Source organism: Ahaetulla prasina, chromosome 4 (assembly GCF_028640845.1).
Source record: "Ahaetulla prasina isolate Xishuangbanna chromosome 4, ASM2864084v1, whole genome shotgun sequence".
NCBI classification, from domain to species: Eukaryota; Metazoa; Chordata; class Lepidosauria; order Squamata; family Colubridae; genus Ahaetulla; species Ahaetulla prasina.
The window spans coordinates 53,674,740-53,697,945 of record NC_080542.1 but is presented as its reverse complement, the minus strand read 5'-3'; the positions used below and the strand labels follow the sequence as shown (position 1 = coordinate 53,697,945).

General features: G+C 37.0%; 1 protein-coding gene across 4 annotated transcripts in view; it reads right to left on the bottom strand.

The window, feature by feature from the left end:
- The window catches only part of MARCHF10 (membrane associated ring-CH-type finger 10), a 171,043-nt gene that overhangs the window by 32,399 nt on the left and 115,438 nt on the right, over positions 1-23,206 (bottom strand). For all 4 annotated transcript variants that reach the window (XM_058179553.1, XM_058179552.1, XM_058179554.1 and 1 more), the window contains 2 exons: positions 14,875-15,024; positions 12,582-13,959 (listed from right to left, as the gene is read on the bottom strand). In XM_058179553.1, the coding sequence (XP_058035536.1) occupies positions 12,582-13,959; positions 14,875-15,024 (1,528 nt within the window). The remainder of the gene's footprint in view (positions 1-12,581; positions 13,960-14,874; positions 15,025-23,206) is intronic.

Below are 23,206 nucleotides of genomic sequence, written 5' to 3'. Positions count from 1 at the left end.
GTGCTATCACTGATGATGTTACCTAGTTTGGATAATGAAACATCTGCAAAAGAACAATCAAGCTCAAAGAGCACCAAGGATCTCTTGGAAAGTAATCTGATTTTTATTCAAATTCTACTTATTTTTTGAAAGTTATAATATTGGAGCCTCTGAAGACGTTAAAGCCCTGCTAGAGAACAGCAGAATTTTATCTCCTTTATTTCTTCATTAGAGAAAGAGAATATTTCATGCCAAAAGCTAATAAAAATTCTCCCCAACCATTTCAATTTAATATTTGAAAAAAGTTCCATTTAAAACAAAAAAAATTCAAATTTGCCAACATATGCTGTGCTGTGAATGGGAATTCCTTCAGGCTAGTTGCATACTAAGTTCTTTCCAGAAAAGGTAGAACTCTTTACAAAGAGGTCCATCCAACTTGAGGGGCTCATCTTCTGGTGTCATATCTTTTTTTTCTTTTGGTACAATCCATGGGGTTTTCATGGCAAAGATACTGGAGTTGCCATGTCCTTCTCCAGTGGATCATGTTTTGTCAGAACTCTCTACTATGATCTGTCCATCTTGGGTGCCCCTGCATGGCATAGCTCATAGCTACATTGAGCTATGCAATCCCCTTCACCACGACAAGACAGTAATCCATAAAGGTGATTGTGTGTGTGTGTGTGTGTGTGTGTGTGTGTGTGTGTGTGTGTGTGTGTGTGTGAAGGTATGAAGATATGAAGGTATGGGCATCCTACAGGTTAATACATATGCTGTGCTGTGGATGGAAATTCCTTCAGGCTAGTTACATACTAAGCTCTTTCCAGAAAAAGTAGAACTCTTTACAAAGAGGTCCATGACGTAGAGTTTACTTTTTAATAAATCAGGTTGTCTTTTTTAAAATAAGATTACATACCTAAATATTTAAATTATTTTATAATGATTTTCTTCTTAATGAAATTAGGACAGAATAGAGCTCCATAAATAAATGTTTCTGTTTATACTTTTTGTTATTTGGAAAATATATAGAATTCTAATTTAGTTATTTATTTTTTAACTGATTCATAAAATTATCTCCTGATTTTTTAAAATATAAAACTTCTTTGATTTCTTTCTAGTTTTGCTTCTTACCTATAAAAGAACCCTTATATTTTGTGAAAATATCAATCATTTGGATTTATTAGACATGTTAATTGCTAAATAGTTTTCATTAAAAGATTGCATGTTCATAAGAAATTTAAGAACCTTGCTACATTAAGTGAAATGTCCATGTGAGGGACAAATAACGTTCTACTTTACACACATAAGTTTGAAGTGTATATTAGATCAGGAAAACTAGACTGCTAGAGGACCCTGGAGTGGTAGAAGACAGATAACAAAAAACAAGTTGTGAAGGGAAAGAATATATGGGCACAATAGCAGATACTATTTATTTTTAAAGTTTTATTCCATGCATTAGACTTTATATTGTTACTGTAAAGGTCATGTTATAATTTATATTGCTTTTTAAGTCCTATGCATCGTTTTCAGAAAGTATATAATCTTGTGGGCTTTGGAATCCAGTGAGGACTTACCTGGGCATGCTAATCAATAATACTTTGTTGCAACTTTCTCCAAATGTTTGGTTCTTTACTTAAAGAGCCCTTTTCCCACAACAGCCCATCTACTTCAGATCATTATACCATGATCAGCTAGAAGCTTTCAAAAACTTTATTAATATGATCAAAATGTAATAGCTTTCATTATTGCTTCCTAGGAACTGGTTATTCACTGCACCCATCTATGACTATGGAAGGAGGCAGACAGGAATATTACCCATAGATAGTCTAAATTCCTTTTAAAATACCAGTATCTACAATTTTGTTTGTGTTTGTGATAATCAAGGAATGGAAAAAGAATAATGGTGCCACATACAATCCCATTAATAAAATGGGATTGACATGGCTTGAGAACAGACAGAGAAACTAAAAGCAAGACAGACAGACAGCCAATCTACCAACCAAAAAACACAGCTTAGTCAGCTAAATTTGCTATCTTGCCCCTGCTCCTGCTTTGTCATTCTGCTTGAAAAAGAGCTTCTGGAATTCAAATTCTTGCCCACTACTTTATAATCTGGTACTGATAAATTATTAACAGTTAAGCATTCTGGCATTATCCTCAAAAGCAGCATGACTGCAGGATCACTTTCGGTGTTACAAACAAAAATTTTACAAACCCTTGTCAATGGTAAAAAATTATTATGCACTATAAAAGGATTTTACATATGAAGGACTTTAAAATTAAAATTTATTATAATACAGAACAAACAATGCTTGCCAAATTCCAGATTTGTTTATAGCAATAGCACTTATACTTACATACCACTTCACAACGCTTTACAACCCTCTCAAAGCAGTTTACAGAGTCAGCATATTGTCCCCAACAATCTAGGTCAGTGATGCCTAACTTTTTTGCCATCACGTGCCAAGTGGGGGGAAGGCGAGGGGTTGTACAAGCGCATGCCCACACACATAATTCTATGCGCCTCGCCCCTGCGCATGCGCGCGTGACCCCCCCATGCTCCTCCCGTTTTTGGCACGCAATGGCACAGTGGGCCCGGTAGGCCCATTTTTTGCTCTCCCCAGGCTCCAGAGGCTTTCTAGGAGCCTGGGGAGGGCGAAAATGGCCTTCCCCACCCCTCTTTCCCATGTTCCAGAAGGCAGGAAATGGGCCGTTTCTGGCCTCTGGAGGGCCTCGGGGGGGAGGCCATTTTTGCCCTCCCAAGGCTCCTAGAAAGCCTCTGGAGTCTGGGGAGAGCAAAAAATCAGGCCTCCACCCCGCCTGGAGGTCCTCCGGATGTCGGAAACAACATGTTTTCTGACATCCAGTGGGCCCAGAAGGCCCAAAAATCAGCTGGCTGGCATGCACATGCCCACCAGAGCTGAGCTTGTGTGCCCACCAATATGGCTCTGCATGCCACCTATGGCATATGTGCCATAGGTTTGCTATCATGGATCTAGGTTCTCATTTTACTGACCTCGGAAGGATGGAAGGATGAGTCAACGTTGAGTTGGTGAGATTCGAACTGCCAAATTGCAGGCAGCCAGCAGGCAGCAGAAGTAGCCTGCAGTACTGCATTCTAACCGTTGTGCCACCACGGCTCTTAAATTTTGTTATTTACATTAATCATCGAGCTGGTTTAAAAAGTTCCCTCTATTTTAGAATAATTTGTTGCCCACATTTACAGATAGTATGTTGAGAATAGCTTTTAAAGAGCTTCTCATTTAGGATTTGCTTTTTCCCAATTTGTTTTTGAAAATGGATGTTAGGATTACTAATGAAATTCATATGGTTCAGCTCAGTTTTACTTTTAAAAATGAGAGGCAGATGGTCACTTTAGTGACAATGGCAAAGGCATCAATTCATATTGCATGAGAGAAGGCAATAGTAAATCACTTCTGTATTTTTACAAAGAAAGCCATATGGATAGAATATATAAAATGCCTGATGATATAATGCTATGTGATGGGTCCCTCAGATTGGATGGCACTCAACCTGCTACTCAGGAACAGCTGAGGATCTTTCAGAGTACTAATGGTGCTTATTATGTGGTTAGATTAAATCTTTGGGACATCAAGTTTCCATTCAGGAAAAAAAAATCTGTACCTGCAAAGACAGGACTACAGCAGGAACATGGAATCTAAGAAGCACTAACATGGGAAAACTCAACATAGTGAAATATGACTGCGTACAAATTGACATCTTAGGCAGTAATGAATTGAGATGGGATTGGACTTTTTCATTTAGGTTACACTGTTTTATTACTCAAGACATTATTACTTATGAAAATCTTTCTTTCATAATTAGGAAAGATATAGCAAGAGCAGTACTTGATTACAATGCAATCAATGACAGAATAACGTTGATAAGACATTGTGACCAACCCTTCAGTCATTCAAGTTTATGCTCCAACCATCAATGCAGAAAAAGAGGAAGTTGATTAATTTTATGATGTGCCTTTGATTCAGTGGTACATGACAAACTAATTCTAAAACTAAAATCCTATGGCATCTCCGGACCCCTCCATATTTGGATGTTGTTAAACAGACAACAAGTGGTCAAAATAGGGAGCGCCCTATCAAATCCTGCACCTGTTAATAATGGTATTCCCCAAGGCAGCATTCTAGGACCAACACTCTTCATACTATATATATTTATTTATTTATTTTTATTTATTTATTATTCATATTTGTATACCGCCCTATCTCCCGAAGGATTCAGGGCGGTTCACAGGCGTATAAAACATTTATATACAAATTAAAATAATCATTAAAAAACTTATTCTAATGCCCAATTATTAAAAATAGAAATATAAATATTAAAACCAATTTAAAACCCCTATAAATTTAAAATCTAAGCCAGTCTTGCACAGATGAATAAATGTGTCTTGAGCTCGCGACGGAAGGTTCGGAGGTCCGGAAGTTGACGGAGTCCTGGGGGGAGTTCGTTCCAGAGGGTGGGAGCCCCCACAGAGAAGGCCCTTCCCCTGGGCGTCGCCAGACGACACTGCCTAGCTGACGGCACCCTGAGGAGTCCCTCTCTGTGAGAGCGCACGGGTCGGTGAGAGGTATTTGGTAGCAGTAGGCGGTCCCGTAAATAACCCGGCCCTATGCCATGGAGCGCTTTGAAGGTGGTTACCAAAACCTTGAAGCGCACCCGGAAGGCCACAGGTAGCCAGTGCAGCCTGCGCAGGATTGGTGTCATACGGGAGCCACGAGGGGCTCCCTCTATAAAGGTTATAAATAACCTTTGGATCATATTATAAGTAACTACGTTCTCTTCGCCAATGATGTAAAACTATTTAACACCAACAACATTGCTGCTATCCTTCAAAAAGACCTTGACTTTGTGTTGGAATGGTCAAAAAATTGGCAACTCCAAATCTCAACCAACAAATGCTCTGTCTTACACATTGGCAAAAGGAATCAGAACATAAAATACAAACTGAGTGGACATGACCTTGTAAATGACCCTCGCTCTGTCAAGGATCTTGGAGTACTCATATCAAATGATCTAAGTGCCAAAGCCCACTGTAACAACATTGCCAAAAATGCATTAAGGGTTGTAAACCTAATCTTGTGTAGCTTCTTCTCCGATAATATTACATTAATAACCAGAGCATACAAAACATTTGCTAGACCAATTCTCAAATACAACTCGTCTGCCTGGAGCCCGCACTGCATATCAGACACTAATACAATTGAACGCGTCCAGAAATATTTCACAAGAAAAGTCCTCCACTCTCTGCTCGCAACAAAATACCTTATGCCACCAGACTTGAAATTTTGGGCTTAGAAAATTTAGAACTATGCCGCCTTCGGTATGACCTAAGCATAGCTCATAAAATCATCTGCTATAATGTCCTACCTATCAATGACTACTTCAGCTTCAACCACAACAATACACAAGCACACAATAGATTCAAACTTAAGGTAAACCGCACCAAATTTGATTGCAGAAAATATGACTTCAGCAACAGAGTGTCAATGCCTGGAATCCACTACCTCACTCTGTGGTTTCATCCCAAAACCCCCAAAATGTTAACCTTAGACTGGCTACTGTTGACCTCATCCCATTCCTAAGTGGTCTGTAAGGGACATGCATAAGAGCACCAGCATGCCTACTGTCCCTGTCCTAATGTTCCCTTTAATTGTATTCATTTTATGTATTCAATTCATGCTTATACATATATATTATCTAATACATACATAAGAGCACAAAAGTGCCTACCGTTCCTGTCCTATTGCTTGCTTGTTTCTTTCTTTTCTTTTTTTCTTCTTATATATATATATGTTTACACTTCCTTATATTACCTCATATATATGTTTATATACTATATAATATTTTTATGTGATGCTTATATATAATGTTGTGACTATATATATATATATATATATATATATATATATATATAGGTCTTTGGTTGTTCGGGTTTTCTCCCGTGTAAAATTGGAAGTGTCTTGGCGACGTTTCGACGAAGTCTCATTCGTCATCTTCAGGCTTCAGCTTCGTGCTTCTGGGAGCAATGTGTGATCGCAGCTGTTTCTTCCTTTTAACTGCTAGTGGGGGTTTGAACTGATTGGGTGGGAGCTTGGCTGTGCTCTGATTGGATGGGGTTTTCTGTGCTCTGATTGGCTGGGGTGTGTCCTGTGTTGGTGGGGGCTTGGTTGTGCTCAGTCTAATCTGTGCTGCAGGGGGATTTGAGCTGGTGAGCTGCACTGCTGCTGTTTGGCTTCGTGTTCGTGGTCGTGCTACATCTTCGTAGTGGGTGTCAGTCTGCTGCATGTATGGATTGGAGGGGTTTGAAGTGGCTAATGTTGCAGCTGCGGTCTGGCTTCTGGTCCTTGGTCGTGCTTCCTGATCAGTGTGGGTTTGGGTGTGCTTTCTGGGTGGATGTGTGGTGGTGACATCCTGTGTGGACCTCGTGAGTGTGGGTCTGGTGTCATTCCTCGTGTTAGGGACACGCTTGTCAATAAGGGCAGGTTTCCAAAAGGCTGGTAGGCGGGAGGTATCATCTCGTTTGTTCATGCTGTGTGGGCGTTTTTCTATCTCGATGGCTTCTCTGATTATTCTGTTGTTAAAGTGTTCAGTTTTGGCGATAGTTCTGGTCTTTTTAAAGTCAATATCGTGTCCTGTGACTTTAAAGTGTTGGACCAGGGAAGAAGTTGGTTCCTCTTTTTTGAATGAGTTCTTGTGTTCTTCAATGCGTGCACTTATTCTTCTGTTGGTTTGTCCAATGTATGTGGTGGGGCAGGCGGTGCATGGGATTTCATATACTCCTTGATTTTCTAACTCAATTTTGTCTTTGGGGTTTCTTAGGATGGTGGATATTTTTTGGTTTGTGCAGAATGCTGTCTTGATGTTATGTTTGTGGAGGATCTTGCTGATTCTGTCTGTGGTGCCTTTTATATATGGGAGGAGGGCTGTGCCATTTTCTTGCTCTCTGTCTTGGGTTTTAGTGGGGGGTTCTTTTTGGATTAGTTTGGTAATCTTATTTCTCTGGAATCCATTGGATGTTAGTACGTTTGTGAGAGTGTGTAGTTCGGTTTTTAGGTGTTGTTCGTCAGCTAAGCATTTTGTTCTAGAGAATATATGTATATATTCAACTTGAAATCAATAGACGATGCAAGCAAGCAGTTCTGCTTATGATTGGAGACTGGAATGCCAAAGTTGGAAACATGGAAGAGGAAAATTAATTAATTAATTAACTAATTAATTTTGTCACACAGTATATATAAGCATAAGTATGAAATAACTATACAATATAAAAGCATATATATGAGTATGAGTATGTAATAACTATATTAATTGGATATAACAAAAGGAAACAATAGGACAGGTTGAATTGTATGGCATAGAAAACCAGAATGAAACAAGAGACTGACTAATCAATTTTTGCCATACCAACTATTTTTTCATAGATAACATTACCTTCAAACAATCAAAATAAAACATCTATACATGGATATCACCTGATGGAGAAATATAAAGGAGATGGAGGAGTTCAATTATAGTATCAAATATATGATCAGAGGCTGACTGTGGAAATCATGAACTGTTCATAAGTTTCAAGTTAAGCTAACAAAGAAGAAGAAGAAAGCCAGTCATTTTCCACAATATTATCTTGAGCATTTAACCCATCATTTTCAAGCAGATCATCAGGAACTGCTTTGAAGTCCTGAATTTCATTGAAACAGAATTATTACAGAATTAATTTAAAGAAGTTGTTAAGGATAAATGTGAAAAGGAATTGCCAAAAATAAAAACGAAAACGGAAAAGCAAATTGGATGTCAGGACAAACTATGGAAATTGCTAAAAGAAAAGCCAAGGCTAATAAAGACAAAAAATCTTTTCAGGCAGCTGTTAGAAAAGATAAGAAGCAGGACTACATGTATAAAGACACTGACATAAAAAAACAAGGATAATCTTTCAAAAAATCTCTGAACTCAGAAGAAGGTCCAACCTTGAATTGGTATACTAAAGCAGGGTTTACCAACCTTTTGGACCTCAGGGACCACTAAATTCATAATTTAAAATCCCGTGGATCATTAATAAGAATCCAGGACTCCACTCATTGAAGCTTAGTGATGGGATGGGGTCAGTGGTGGGATTCACGTAATTTAACAACCGGTTCTCTGCCCTAATGATTTCTTCCAACAACCAGTTTGCCAAACTGCTCAGAAAGTTAACAACCGATTCTCCCGAAGTGGTGCGAACTGGCTGAATCCCGCTACTGGATGCGGTCTTTCAGGCACTTAGTTTGGCTGCCTGTTTCTGCAACCTTAAACACTCAAAGAGCCATTTGGACCCTTTTCCCGCGGAAAACAAAACACCAGGAGCCACAAAACCTGGATGGGCATGACCAACTCAATATCATTCTCTCCCCCCAGTCACATGACACACACACCCAGTCACCCCTACCCAGGTTTTGTGGCTCCTGGTGTTTTCTTTTCTATGGGAAACAGGTATCTCTCTCTCTCTCTCTCTCTCTCTCTCTCCTTCATATTCTGACACTCCGGCACTCTGTGGGTCTCATGGGCATTTCTTTGGCCTTTGTTGGTACTGTACGCACCTTGGTTGCTCAGGGAGACACACAACCTGCTCTTCGCCCCAAGACACTCGCCCAACCCACATCCTAATAGGCTCCATGAGGAGGAGGGGACGTTGTTTCCCCCATTGTGAAGCATGCTAAATTTAACTGTGCTGCGCAAGATGCTGCAAGAGCAGTGGGCAGGCCATGGGAGGTGCCAACAGCAGCAGCAGAGAGAAACAGCTGTGTCGGGCCAGTGTCTTGAGGTGGAGAGGAAGGTGCGTGTCTCCCCAAGCGACCGAGGTGCATGCAGCACTAACAAGGGCCATAAGAAACGCCCACGAGACCTAGCAAAAGTTGAAGCAAGTACAGGGGTGCTTGGCTCCTGCTCTGGAATATGGAGCAAGTCTCCATCCCCTGCCCTTACCCTCTCAGGCCAGGTGAAGAATGATGGGGAGGGGAGGGGTAGGGGCAGGGGCAGGGCCAGCCACTGGTGGGTTCAGCCAACAGGGAGCTACATCAGGAGGACAAAAGAGCCGTGTGTTGCTGCCACCCATTCCTTTGGCCCGTCTGTGTCGCCACCCCCCTTGCCGCAACAGCATCATTACCTCATTCTGGCTGGTGAGGGCTGCACTACTCCTTGCATGTTGTACCACCCAAAAAGTTACAAATTGCATGTACCACCCTCTATGGTGGAAATTTCCAGTCCCACCATGAGCTGCCTGCCCGGTCCCATATTCCAGAACTCTAGTCACAGGACTGGTCCATTGGTCATCCCGGAGCAGCTCTTCCACCCAGGTGCACTGCGGACCACCAGTTGGTGACCAGACTAAAGAATGTTAATGGACAGATGATAATCAATTTAAGGGAAATACTGAAATACTGTACATCAGAGATGCCAACATCCAAGTTACCTGAAAAGATATTCCTTACTTGCAAGAATCTCTAATACTAGAAGATGAAGTTACAGCAGAACTCCAAGCTTTAACAAGTTGAAAGCTCTAAGAACTACTAGAATACTCACAAACATATGGTAAGCCACAGAAAAAGAATCATAATAGATCCAACAACATCACAGTGGCCAACAGATTGGAAGAGGTGCTACATTCCAGTTCCAAAAGAAAGGCGAGTTAAGAGAGTGTGTAAACTATTGTATAAAATCCTTAATTTTCCATGCTAACGAAACAATGCTTAGGATCATTTAATGCAAATTAAAAGATAAGATAGAAGATCTATAAAAGAGAAAAGAGAAGCCAGATGTTCAAGCTGGCTTTAGAAAAAGTTGAAGAACAAGAGGGGTTATTGCTGATGCATGCTGAATAATTGAGAAAGTCAAAGAATACCAAAAAGAAATTATTACTTCATTGATAATACATAGGCATTTGATTCTGTGATCATGTCAAACTGTGGAATGTATTCACAAAAATTGCCAACATCTCATTATCTTCATGAGAAATTTATATAAAGTCCAGGAAGCCATAGTATGGTTGAAAAAAACTAGCTCCAGGTTGGGAAAGAAGTGTCACTGGACTATATTAGAGGCTCTTATTTGTTCAACCTATATGCAAATGTATATTAAAAGAAACTGGATTGGAAAGTGTGTGTTTTTAAACTGGAAGAATCAATAACTTGCATAAGGGTGATGACACTTCCTCGATAGCTGAAAATGCAAAAGATTTGCATGGTCTAATAATAAACATTAAGAAGCAAAGTGAAAAAATGGAACTAAAATTAAATATAAAGATCAAACTGAAGATAGATAGAACAACCAGTTCTAAACTTAACTGAAATGAAGATATTGAAATGGTTTCTGCCATTTAGGATCAATTATTACATAATTATTAATTATTTATAATAATTATATAATTATATAATAATTATATAATAATAATAATAATTAATTATTACATAATAATTAATACAATTGAGTGTGTCCAGAAATTTTTTACAAGAAGAGTTCTCCACTCCTCTGATTACAACAAAATACCTTATGCCACCAGACTTGAAATCCTGGGTTTAGAAAATTTAGAACTCCGCCGCCTTCGACATGACTTGAGTTTAACTCATAGAACCATCTGTTACAACATCCTTCCTGTTGAAGACTACTTCAGCTTCAATCACAACAATACACAAGCACACAAAAGATTTAAGCTTAATGTGAACTGCTCCAATCTTGATTGCAGAAAATATGACTTCAGTAACAGAGTTGTTAGTGCCTGGAATGCACTACCTGACTCTGTGGTCTCTTCCCAAAATCCCCAAAGTTTCAACCAAAAACTGTCTACTATTGACCTCACCCCTTTCCTAAGAGGTCTATAAGGGGCGTGCATAAAAGCACCAATATGCCTACCGTTCCTGTCCTAATGTTCCCTTGATTGTATCCAATTTCATATAGTTATTACATACTTATATAAGCATATACTTATATATGCTTATATATCATATAGTTATTTCATGCTTATGCTTATATATACTGTTATGACAAATAAATAAAATAAAATAAAATAAATAAATAAAAATTATCAACAGATGTTAGGCCTAAGCTCAAAGACAACAGTGTGATCCAAATGAGCAATTCTTTATTTGCTTACACCTAATAAACAGAATCTTACCAAATTAAAGCTATAACCTTTTAAACTAATAGATTGGACCTTGGCATTTTACAATCTACAGGCCACATCTGACCCACGGTGTTGGTGTATGTATGACAGCATCTCTGGCAGAGGGCATGGTGGTGATGGGGATGTAGCGGTGTCAGCAGCCCTCCACAACAGTCCCAGTTTCTTATGTGGTCCATTGGGAAAATTAATTGCTTATCCCTGTAATAGATATATCCTGGGAGATTTTAAGGTGTGGTTATCCTAACTTTTTCCTAAAACTATAAAGATCAGAATGACAGTATGCAAGCCATGGTATTCATCGTGGCATCCTATGGAAGCAAAAGTTAAACTCTGAAGAAACAGGATACAAAGGGTATTGATGTCTTTGGACTTTGGTGTTGAAGACTCCTGTGAATACCATGGACAGCCAAGACAGCAATTAAATGAATCATCAAATGATTTAGTCCAGTTCTCACTTGAGGTACAAATGCCCAGGCTCAAATTATCCTATTTAGAATATATTATGCCACAACCTAACTCTCTGGAGAACACTCTAATGTGGAGAAAGTTAGAACGAAAGAGGACAACCAGCAGCAACATGGATGGATTCAGTTGCAATGCTCTCATCACCATTGTACCTTGTTGCAATAGTGATGAATGCTTTGTCAGAAGATGTGAAAGATCAAATTAGAGATGGATCATGATGGAGAAAATCTACCCATATAGAAGATCTGAAAACAACCTGTTGACACAATCAATAAATGTTCTTGTAAATAAAAACATTCTATGGATTACACAGTTATGTTAAAATCTCTGTACAAATTGATTCAGTGAAACCTAAAGGAGGTGAAGGAAGAGAATATCCATTATTTCCCAAACTCCAGTAAATTATATAAATTATAATTATATATTATAAATTATATATATACAAGTTGACTTTGTATATAAAATACAAATGGATGAGACTATTGCCTTACACAATGTAAGCCGCCCTGAGTCTTCGGAGAAGGGCGGGATATAAATTCAAATTGAAAAAAAAATTGAAGAATATGCCAGAATGATTATTCCAATATTGCACATTACACCATTTGACTCATTGCATCATTTGTGTAATAATACTCCTATCCAATATTGTATCATTACTAAACAATATTTTGTTGTATGCAAAGTCCAGTGCATCAAGGTCTGGAAAATCTAGAATTTATTATATATGAATCTTTAGAAATGTTTCACCAAATCTGGTCGCTTATGCAGAATATTCTATTTCTCCACATTAGAGTTTATAGTTTAAACTCTGGAATTGAAAAATGATTGTAGCATGAAATAGTTTAAAATAGTTCTAGATCAAAGGTAATAGATTCCTCTTTATACTTTAACTTACACCAAACAAAATACATAAGTGTCAATGTTCCCCCACCCACTAGCTTTTACTCACCTCTCTTGCAACTTTTTTAGCTTCTCAGGGTCTGTTTCAGCTTTATTAATCTCTTTGGGATTTATTGAATTACAAGAAGTAGTATTGCTTATATAGTTGCTTTGATTTCGCAAATCAGATACTGTCAGGAAAATTGGAACTTGATCCGGTAAAGGACCAGTCATGTGAAGATGTGCTGTGAAGTTTGTCTGGAAAAGAGATGGAGGAGAAGAATCTGTGGATGACGAGGAACTGTGGGAATTCAGAAAGTTATCTTCATCATGAGAAGCAATGCTTGGAGATATGCTACTTAGACCATTGCTTATACTGTCCTCAAGCAGATTGCTATCATCAAAGTGGCTGACTGTGGGTGACGAAGATTGGCAACTTTCAGCACCTGAAAAGGAATCCCTGATTCTTATGGGAGATAGTTGTCTGCGAGCAGTTAGTCTTGGGTTTCCATTCAGTTCTGTGATTTGCACAGGACCCGTTGCAACATCCACACTGCCTGCCATGTCACTTCTGTTTGCAGTTTGTATTAAGGTGCCTGGGATATTTAGTGTAGAACGCATAGAAGGCCTTTGCACTGTTGATCTAGCAGAAATAAAACCAGCATAACATCTTTGATTGCTCTCAAAACTCTGTCTTTCTGTGCCATACACATTGCTCCCTTGCCAGTCTTCAGGAGTATTTAAGTTAGCAGGAGCCTCAACAGCTGCTGCATTTCCTCCTTGTGGGATTTTTGTATTAAATTCCAAATGTTCACTTTCATTTTTATGAGCCTCTTCCAAAAGGTTTTCTTCAAGAGAATAAGATTTTTTTTGATCTCTTACTTTTCTTTGTCCTAATGAATGTGGTTCAATAGCCGAGTCCACTATTACATCATGTCGTAAAAATCTATGGGAAAATTCAGCCCTATTTCCATCACTCCCAACTCCAGTTTCACAATTATGTTGTTCCACTTGTGTTAAAGATATCGTACTACCCCTACTTTGATCAAGAAGAGGAGGTTTGTTAAGATCAACTGAAATAAGTTCTTGTTCTAAGTTATCGTTTTTGGTGCCTTCATTTATTCCAACAGATGCTTCCACATTTGAGCATAGTGTTGTGTAAAAATCATCTTCTTTGGACTTCATAAGGGTGTTTCTAATGGGTGGAAGATTTGAATTACTTGATTCATTTGATAAAGAAGAATTATTAGCAGTCTGAACAGAAGAATCCACTGCATTAGCCAAGGGCTGCTGTGCTACTGTAAGAATATTTCCTTTCTTAAGATCCTGGTCTAGGTTTTTACTACTTATGTTTAATTTAGAGGACTGGAATATGTTCTTTTTTTCTTGTGGTTTTTTCTTTGTCTTCTGAATAGGACCATTTTTTTGTCCTGTGATATTTTGTGGTTCTGCATTGAAGAGAAAATTAGCTTTTATAATTTATTTGTCTATAGCCAATTTCCTGAACACTTATTAAATATGATTCAACAATGATGGGAAAAGCATTTTGTTTCTATATAATAAAAATATAGGCTATATAAATTGATGAATAAATAAATAAATATTAAATTTTTGAATCCACAAATTATTTATAGTAAAATTCTTTCAATTGTTGTTTCATGTTTGAGATATTTTGACAAATGCAGTGAGATTTTTATGTCTGAGATAAACTGTTTTATCAGTGGGGTTTTCAGTCAAGTGAGATAAAAGAGTTTCACCCCAGCTCTGAGACAGTCCATTTGAAAACTGCTTAGTTTTTCTATATTACGAAAACTTTTTACATTTAATTTTAATGTATAGGAGAAGTGGTCATACTATTTGATGAAGTATTTAAATTTATATTATTTATATGACAGCAAAATACAATAACTATGGAGGATTGCATGTAAAATAATATATTTGTAATTCTGCCAAATGATACATTGGTCACTAACCAAAATAAAGAAATAACTACTACAGTTCTGCCTCAAATCACCAAAGCAACACAGTCTGCTATATCAGTGCTACAGGAAATGCCAGGGAAATATGAAAAATCATAGACTATGATACAGTACATAATTACACACTGCTGCTTTTCTCTTTATTTTTATAAAATGTCCTTGCACACTGGGACTTTAATACATGGAGCTGCCTCATTTAGAAGCTTAAAGTAACTTTTAACTTTAATCAACTTTGATCATGTTTTGTCCTTTAGCTACAATAACCTGATAATATTGTTATGTATTACTCTTGCTAAAGTAAGCAAAAATCTATCTAAAGAAAAATTCCATACATGCATAAAAAGGAATCATAAAACTAGCACAACTTGCAAAAGGATTTCTCACCAGATCCTCTAGTAATCTTTGCTATACCCTGGAGCATTGGCGTTTTCCTTCCTTTTCCTTCTGCTTTTCTAAAAGTTTCAGAGTCTGGATTTTCCAGAACATTTCTCTGGTTCATTTGTTGTCTTCTTGATAAAATTGGCTTTGGGAAACCTATTAAAAACATTGGTTTATTAATTCACTTGTTTTAGAAAGATGAAGATAGGGACAATCTTAAACCAAAGTTTTATTAATTTAGAAACATATTATCCCCTGCATTGGAATAATAAATGTAGAAGGCTAAAGCAATTCTAATAATAAAGAATGCAAGATCCATTTGGAAGACACTGGGAAAGAAGAATATGTTTGATCTTTTTCCCCTGAGAAATATTTGAAGTTCATAGACAAAAACAGTACCAATTCTTTAGATCTTGTTATTCATCAGCTTTTTATGACATTTAAATTTTCAAGAAGAATTTGGATTGTGCAAACAGATGAATCACAGTAAGTTCAATTAAAAGATCTTTTGAGTGTAGAATTAGTTGTATCAGGACTCCTAAATTATTAGTAATATTGGATGATTTCAAATTTATAGTTCAAACACAGAGTTATTTTTTTATTTTATTTTAAAATGCTGGTAAACCAAAAATCATTTTGTCTTAGATGGAGTTATATTCAACTTTAAAAATGCTGATTTTAAATCTCTGGCTTTGTTGTTCAGATAGCAAATGTGCCCATGACATATTCAACCACAAGGTTTAGTTTAATCAAGACTGGATAATCACAATTTATTCTATATGAAATATCTCTGAATTTAACTAATATTAGAAGAAATACACTCTCCAAAATAAATCCCCATTGATTCAGTTCTACAGAGACATTCTTCTGAACCTACTAGATTTCTGTAGCAGTTTAGCTATAGAGTGAAAGGTTTATTTTGTTTGTTTGTTTATTTATTTATTTGTCACAACAATATATATAAGCATCACACAAAAAGATTATATAGTATATAAACATATATATGAGGAAATTTTAGGAAGTATAAGCATATAAGCACGAAACTGAAGCCTGAAGATGACGAATGAGACTTCGTCGAAACGTTGCCAAGACACTTCCAATTTTACACGGGAGAAAACCCGAACAACCAAAGACCTATATATATATATATATATATATATGAAGAAGAAAAAAGAAAAACAATAGGACAGGAATGGTAGGCACGTTTGTGCTCTTATGCACGCCCCTTATGGTCCTCTTAGGAATGGGGTGAGGTCAATAGTAGAAAGTTTTTGGTTAAAGCTTTTGGGATTATGGGAAGAGACCACAGAGTCAGGTAAAGTGTTCCAAGCACTGATGATTCTGTTACAGAAGTCATATTTTCTGCAATCTAGATTAAAGCGGTTAACATTAAGTTTAAATCTATTGGTTGCTCTTGTATTATTGCAATTAAAGCTGAAGTAGTCTTTAACAGGAAGGACATTACAATAGATGATTCTATGAGTTAAACAGGTCTTGTTGAAGGCAACGGAGTTCTAAGTTTTCTAAGCCTAGGATTTCAAGTCTGGTGGGATAAGGTATTTTGTTGTTTTCAGAGGAGTGAAGAACTCTTCTTTTTTCTTTTTTCTTTTTTTATTCAAAAAGTTTTACCAAAAAATTTCCCCCCCTTTCCCCCCAACCCACCTCCCTTCACTAATCCCCTCCCCCCTCCCCCCCTGACTTCCCGGAAGAAGCACAAGGTATAGTTAAAAATAAAACAAACATATGCTAAGAAAATTTTTCCCCAAAACTATTATACCAATTTTCCCTCTCTAGCTCTGACTTCCTCCTAACATAACCAAAATCCTTCAAAAAAAATTAACAATTAACAGTAATAAGATATGTAAAGCAATAGAACAAATTAATCCTAAAGTATTTAAAACCAGCTAAAGCATAAAAATCCAATCCCATTCAGAGAATATCTCCCTTATAGCTTCTATAACCATATAATTTTTCCCCCAGGTCTTTCTTACATAAGATCTTTCGAGAATATTCTATTTAAAATTCAGTACAACACATTATAAAATTTCAATACAGAAAATTACAATATCTATTCAACTTTAGTCCTTCCTCGTCAAAATCCAGTATAAATCCAAATATCTAGTCTTTTATGATAGATATAAAACATATAATCAACCCATTTCTTCCAGATCTTCCTCACATATTGTCTTTCAGGGACACTAATATTTTTGTCTGTTAATATTTCAAAACAACCTTGTTTCAAGGATAATACTTTTGTCTCTTGCCATTTTTTTTGATGCATTAATCTCTGTCTTTCCTTCATTACTCCTTTTGAAAAGTCAATCACAATATTTCCTAGTAGTTCCTTATGTCCAAGAATCCACAAATTACTGCCGTATATTTCATCAGTCCAAAAAGAGAACTCTTGGAAAGCATTAACCCTGTGAGTTTTTTCGGTTCGGGAGACAGCCTCCTATAGCACAAATCCAGGCATTTCATCCAAACTATTTAAAGAAAACTTCTTTACATCAACTTGTTTATTCACGATCATATCTTCATATTTATCCACTTTTGTTTGTATCTTCTCCATTCCATTTTCCAAGTCCTGATTACACTGGTTAATTTCCTCCAAGCTCTCATCCAAAACGTCCCCATTTTTTATCAATTCGTATTTTTGAATAATTAAATACATTCTTTCTGTGTAATCCTGTATAAAGTCACGAATCCATTCTTCTGAAAGAACCTTCATGGCAAAGTTCTTGCTGAGAATCCCCTTATGAAATACTTAAACAATGTAATATAATCCAACAATCCACAGTCCAACACAATAAGATAAAATCTCCATTCAGTTTCGATTTCGCAGCAAGGCTCCTTTCCTTTCCCTTCCCTTTATCGCTCTACTTTCAGTTGCTCTCAAATGCCATTTTAAACAATTAAAGGAAGGGGGGGGAAATTTCTCTTTTTAAAGAAGGTGGAAGTCAGAAAGTCAAAAATACTTGCAAACCAATAATTGTTCACTCATGCTTCTTCCGTCTGCTTATAGAAATCCACAAAAAGAAATCAATTGTTAGCAGAAGTGGACACCTTCCTCTTTTCCTGCTTTTGCAGAAGCGCACTGAATACTGGAGATTAAAGGAGGATTCAATGGGATTCGACCTTTCGGGACTTTGCATAACAAAAACAAAGCCCCTAGGGGAATCTACCACTCTCCCCCCCCCCCGCTCTTTCTCTCTCTTTCAACCAGAGAGGGAAATTGAAGCCAGGAACAGCTGTTGGTTGCTGTTTTCACTGGCTTTTACCATATCCAGTGCGGAGTGCCATAAATTAGCACCCAGCGAGAAAGGTGGCGCCAAGTGGAACTCTTCTTGTAAAATATTTCTGGACACATTCAATTGTATTGATGTCAGAAATGTGGTGAGAGTTCCAGACAGGCAAGCTGTATTCTAGAATTGGTCTAGCAAATGTTTTATATGCTCTGGTTAGTAGTGTAGTGTTTTTGGAAAAGAAGCTACGGTTCTTTTCCAAAAACACTACACTACATTAAGGTTCTTTTCCAAGAGGTTGGGGATTTCAAATCTCTCCTCCCAGAAGCCTTCTGAGTTTCCTCAACATAGCTCCACTTCCTACTTTGGTGTAGTAGCTTGATAAATTTCTGCTATTTTCCAGAGAAAAATCGCAACTGACATTTGCTCCTTAAATCAAGAAATAAAAGAAAGATATGCCAAATATCTTTTCTGGCATATTAAAATTAAAAAATATCCTTCTGCCTTCATCTCTTTTTGGGAGATAGACTAATCCACAAAATAAAATCAACAAAATTAAACTATGAAAAATGGGAAAATAGAAAAAGTGTTTTTTAATATTAAATGGTAACTTGCAAGCATCAACTGCATTAGAAATAAAATAGAGAATTGTTAAAATCACAAAGAGAAAAACAGCAGAGGGAAAACATTAATGTGACAAACTATTCTGGCAGAATCCAACTCTACTGTAAAGAAAATTCAAGGTGCATAAAAATGCAGCATTACTAATCTAGTGCAGAGAAAACAAATTCAAGACAGAAAATATTAAATATAAACATGTAAAAGAAAATAACAATCTCCATTAATTTTCTGGGTAAAATTCTTTGCTTATCAGTTATCACAAAAACAATAGCCTTTTGCTTGCTTCCTCTATACTTTCTCTCCAGAAATTCTTAAAGGTTTTTATTTTCCTCTTAATCTTAAAAAAAGATGAAGAAATTCCTCTCCTTGTCAACTTGGCCCACATCTTCTTACAACTCTTGTTCCCAATGACATCTCCCTGCAGTCTCCCAAAAACCAACCAACCCACAACTTCTTCCTAAGATGGGAGCAGTTGGGGGATTTAAGAAGTCCTGATGGTGCAGTGGTTAAACTGCAATATTGTAGGCAAACTGCCCACAGCCTATAGTTTGATCCTGACCAGGGTCATGGTTGACTAAGCCTTCCATCCTTACAAGGTCAGTAAAATGATGACCCAGATTGTTGAGGGCCATATGCAAATAATGCTTATTTTGTAAACTGCCCAGAGTGTATTGTAAAGTACTAAGGGGAGAAATATAAGTCTAAATGTTGTTACTATTGCTGTTGACTCTGTCCTTTACAAACTTCCTGTCACCTTAGTGTGAAGATTGATTACTGTCCTATAAAGCTTTTCAGAACAGCCTTCTATTTTGTCATGCCTAGACTAGGGCCTCTGGAAGATACATCTTTCTAGTTTTGACTGTTCACCATCTTCTGAATGCCTTATTTCACCTTATTTTAGTGTCGTACTGAATTTGAGGTATTCATGAATAGTCCCTGCAGAATGAAATGTATTGTTTTTCCATCAGCTCTGATTTTATAGTTATATTTATTATTGTTGTTGTTATTTGCATAGTCACCAGATGTTAGACTGAGTTTGGCATTTTTGTCTACCTATCCTTACCAAGGACCTGGATATTTGGTGGTGTTACAGATATCGTTTTAGGATGAAAGCTGTTCCCAGTGAAAGTCATCTTTTGCAACTTACTGATGGTGAATTTGTCAATGCCAATGGTGTTCAAGTAGTGCTCCAGTTGTTTTGGGATTGTATCCAAAGCACCTATTTCTATTGGTACTATTTTTGCTCACCTTTGCCACAGTCATTCTATTTCTATTTGTATGTGTTTGCGTTTTATTATCTTCTCCAGTTTTTTCTCTTCTAATCTGCTGTCTCCAGGCACCACCACTATCCCGACTTTTTGGTTTTTCTTATCGACAATTGTTAAGTCCAAGGTATTATGTGATGGGTGCTTGTCTATTTGAATTCTAAAATCCCAGAGCAATTTAACTTCTTCATTTTCTATGAATTTCTCTATTTTATGGTACCGCCATTTCTTTCTTGCAGGCAAATGATATTTCTTGCGGATCTTCCAATGCATCATTGTTGCTATTTTGTCATGCTGTTGTTTGTAGTCAGTCTGGGCAATCTTCTTGTAGCAGTTACCAAGTGGTCCACTGTTTCTTCAGCTTCTTTGCATAGGCAGCACTTACTATCGGTTGCTGTCTTCTCAATTCTGGCTTTGTATGCCTTTGTCCTTAAGGCTTGGTCATTTGAAGCCAGAATTAGTCTCTTGGTCTCTTTCTTCAACTTTCCTGCTCTTAGCCATTGCCAGGTCTCATTATTATATGTTTTCCCTGCTATTTTTTTAATGCAGTGGTCATGTAATGCTTTGTCTTACCATGTCTCCATTCTGTTCTTCATTTGGTTTTTTTGTAGGCTAGTTTTGATCTCTCCAGTAGTCAGTAAGTCTTCCTGGTATACTAACTTCAGTGCATCTTGTTCATTGTCCTTCAGATATTCTTCCAAAGCCCCCTTTTTTCTTCTATTGTCCTTTCAACATTCCACACCCACCTATTTGCCTTGGTAGGTAGAGTTAATGTCTGTTAATGTTGCTGCGAGGACATGAAGGACATGATTCATTGTCATTATTTTTTCCTGTTTTCCTATCAATTGCTTTTAGTTCTGCTTAAGTCCAATCCTCTGTGGCTCAGACTGCTAAGACAGTCTGTTATTAACACAGCTGCTTGCAATTACTGCAGGTTCTAGTCCCACCAGGCCCAAGGTTGACTCAGCCTTCCATCCTTTATAAGGAAGGTAAAATGAGGACCCAGATTGTTGGGGGAAATAAGTTGACTTTGTATATAAATATACAAATAGGATGAAGACTATTGCTAACATAGTGTAAGCCGCCCTAAGTCTTCGGAGAAGGGTGGGATATAATTATTGTAATGCTCTCTACATGGGGCTCCCCTTGAGGTGCACTCGGAGGCTTCAGTTAGTCCAGAATGCAGCTGCGCGGGTGATAGAGGGAGCTACGCGTAGCTCCCACGTAACACCGCTCCTGCGCAGACTGCACTGGCTACCTGTGGCCTTTCGAGTGCACTTTAAGGTTTTGGTTACGACCTTTAAAGCGCTCCATGGCTTAGGGCCTGGGTACTTACGGGACCACCTGCTGTTACCGCATGCCTCCTACCGACCCGTATGCTCTCACAGAGAGGGACTTCTCAGGGTGCCGTCCGCCAAGCAATGTCGGCTGGCGGCCCCCAGGGGAAGGTCCTTCTCTGTGGGGGCTCCCACACTCTGGAACGAGCTTCCCCCGGGTTTACGCCAAATACCTGACCTTCGGACCTTCCGTCGCGAACTGAAGACACATCTTTTCATTCGCGCGGGGCTGGCTTAAATTTTATCGATTTTAAATTTTTTATTAATAATTTTAAATGGGGTTTTAGTTTATTATATATTTTAAACTTTTTAGGCTAATTATAAAATAAGTTTTTTAATTTGCATTTTAAATTGTACATTGTATTGCCTGTTTTATTTTTGCCTGTACACCGCCCTGAGTCCTTCGGGAGAAGGGCAGTATAAAAATCAAAATAATAAATAAATAAATAAATAAATAAATAAATAAATAAATAAATAAATAAATAAATGCAAATTTTAAAAAAATCCTCTATTCCAGTTGTTGTATCTAATGATTGAAATTTCCTAGGTGTTGATTGCCTTGATGGTATTTCTCCATTGAGTTTGGACATTAAGATCCTTCACTCTCTTTATGTATTCACCTCTAATCTTTTTTCTTAATTTCAGTATGTTTGATGTTGTCAACTTGAAGGATATCCAGGTATTTGTAGACTCTTCATTCAGACTCTTAATGTAATTTTCAGGGGGCATCTTAACCTTCAGTTTTCACTATTTTTCCTTGTTTGTTAGTGAGTGTGGCACATTTTTCCAATTCAAATTCTATTTCAACATCTTGGCTATATATAAGGACAGTGTTGAGCAGCAATTCTATTTAGATGGTGTTTCTCCATACAACTTCAAATTGTCCATGTAAAGGAAGTGGGATAGTCTGGCAGATGTTTTTGATGTTTGATAGCCATGGAATAACTCATGGCCTGAGTTTTTCAATATTGTTGACAGAGGAAACAGTGCAATGACAAATAGTAGTGGTGATAGTGAATCTCCTTGAAATAATAATAATAATAATAATAATAATAATAATAATAATAATAATAATAATAATAATAATAATAATAATAAATTTTATACCGCCCTTCTCCCGAAGGACTCAGGGCGGTGAACAGGCAAATAAAATAATACAATATATTACAATAAAACACATTTTAAAAAACTTATTCAAAATAGCCTAAATTTAAAATACCACACAAAATATAAAAAATAAACCCCAATAAAATCCATATTTAAAAAAATATTCCTCTCTTGATATTAATCTCTCCTAGTCTCTCACCATTGTCCTACAAATGTGTCTTTCATTGTGCCATTGATCTTTGCATAAAGCTCCTCATGTTTCTATTGATTCCTATTATTTCTAGGCATTTGATTATTGAATTGAATGCCTTTTTGTAGTCAATTGGGGGGGGTGTATGTTTTATTTGCAGTTTTTCTTTAACAACCAACATTTTTTGTGGACAGTGTAATGAATGAGAACATATTTTTCACACAATGCTCACACTGTGTATAATTATATTGTATAATGTACACATTGTATACATTTTATATGTAATAATACAATTACATATACAGAATTTTTATCTTCCTTCAGTATATTCTTCTATGCATCAATCTATATGATACTATTTTCCCAATTTATACTTATTTCTTTATTTTTGCCATTTGTTGGGGTTCTTACCTCCTTATCTTTAAACAATACTATTCTCTCTTTATGATTTTTATCACTTTCTCCAAAAGTATATGTAAGCATCAATATCATTTCTTTATATAATATACTTATTAACCCCTAATATTTTAATTTTATAAATATCACTGTGTTCCACCAGATTTTCAATATCTCAAT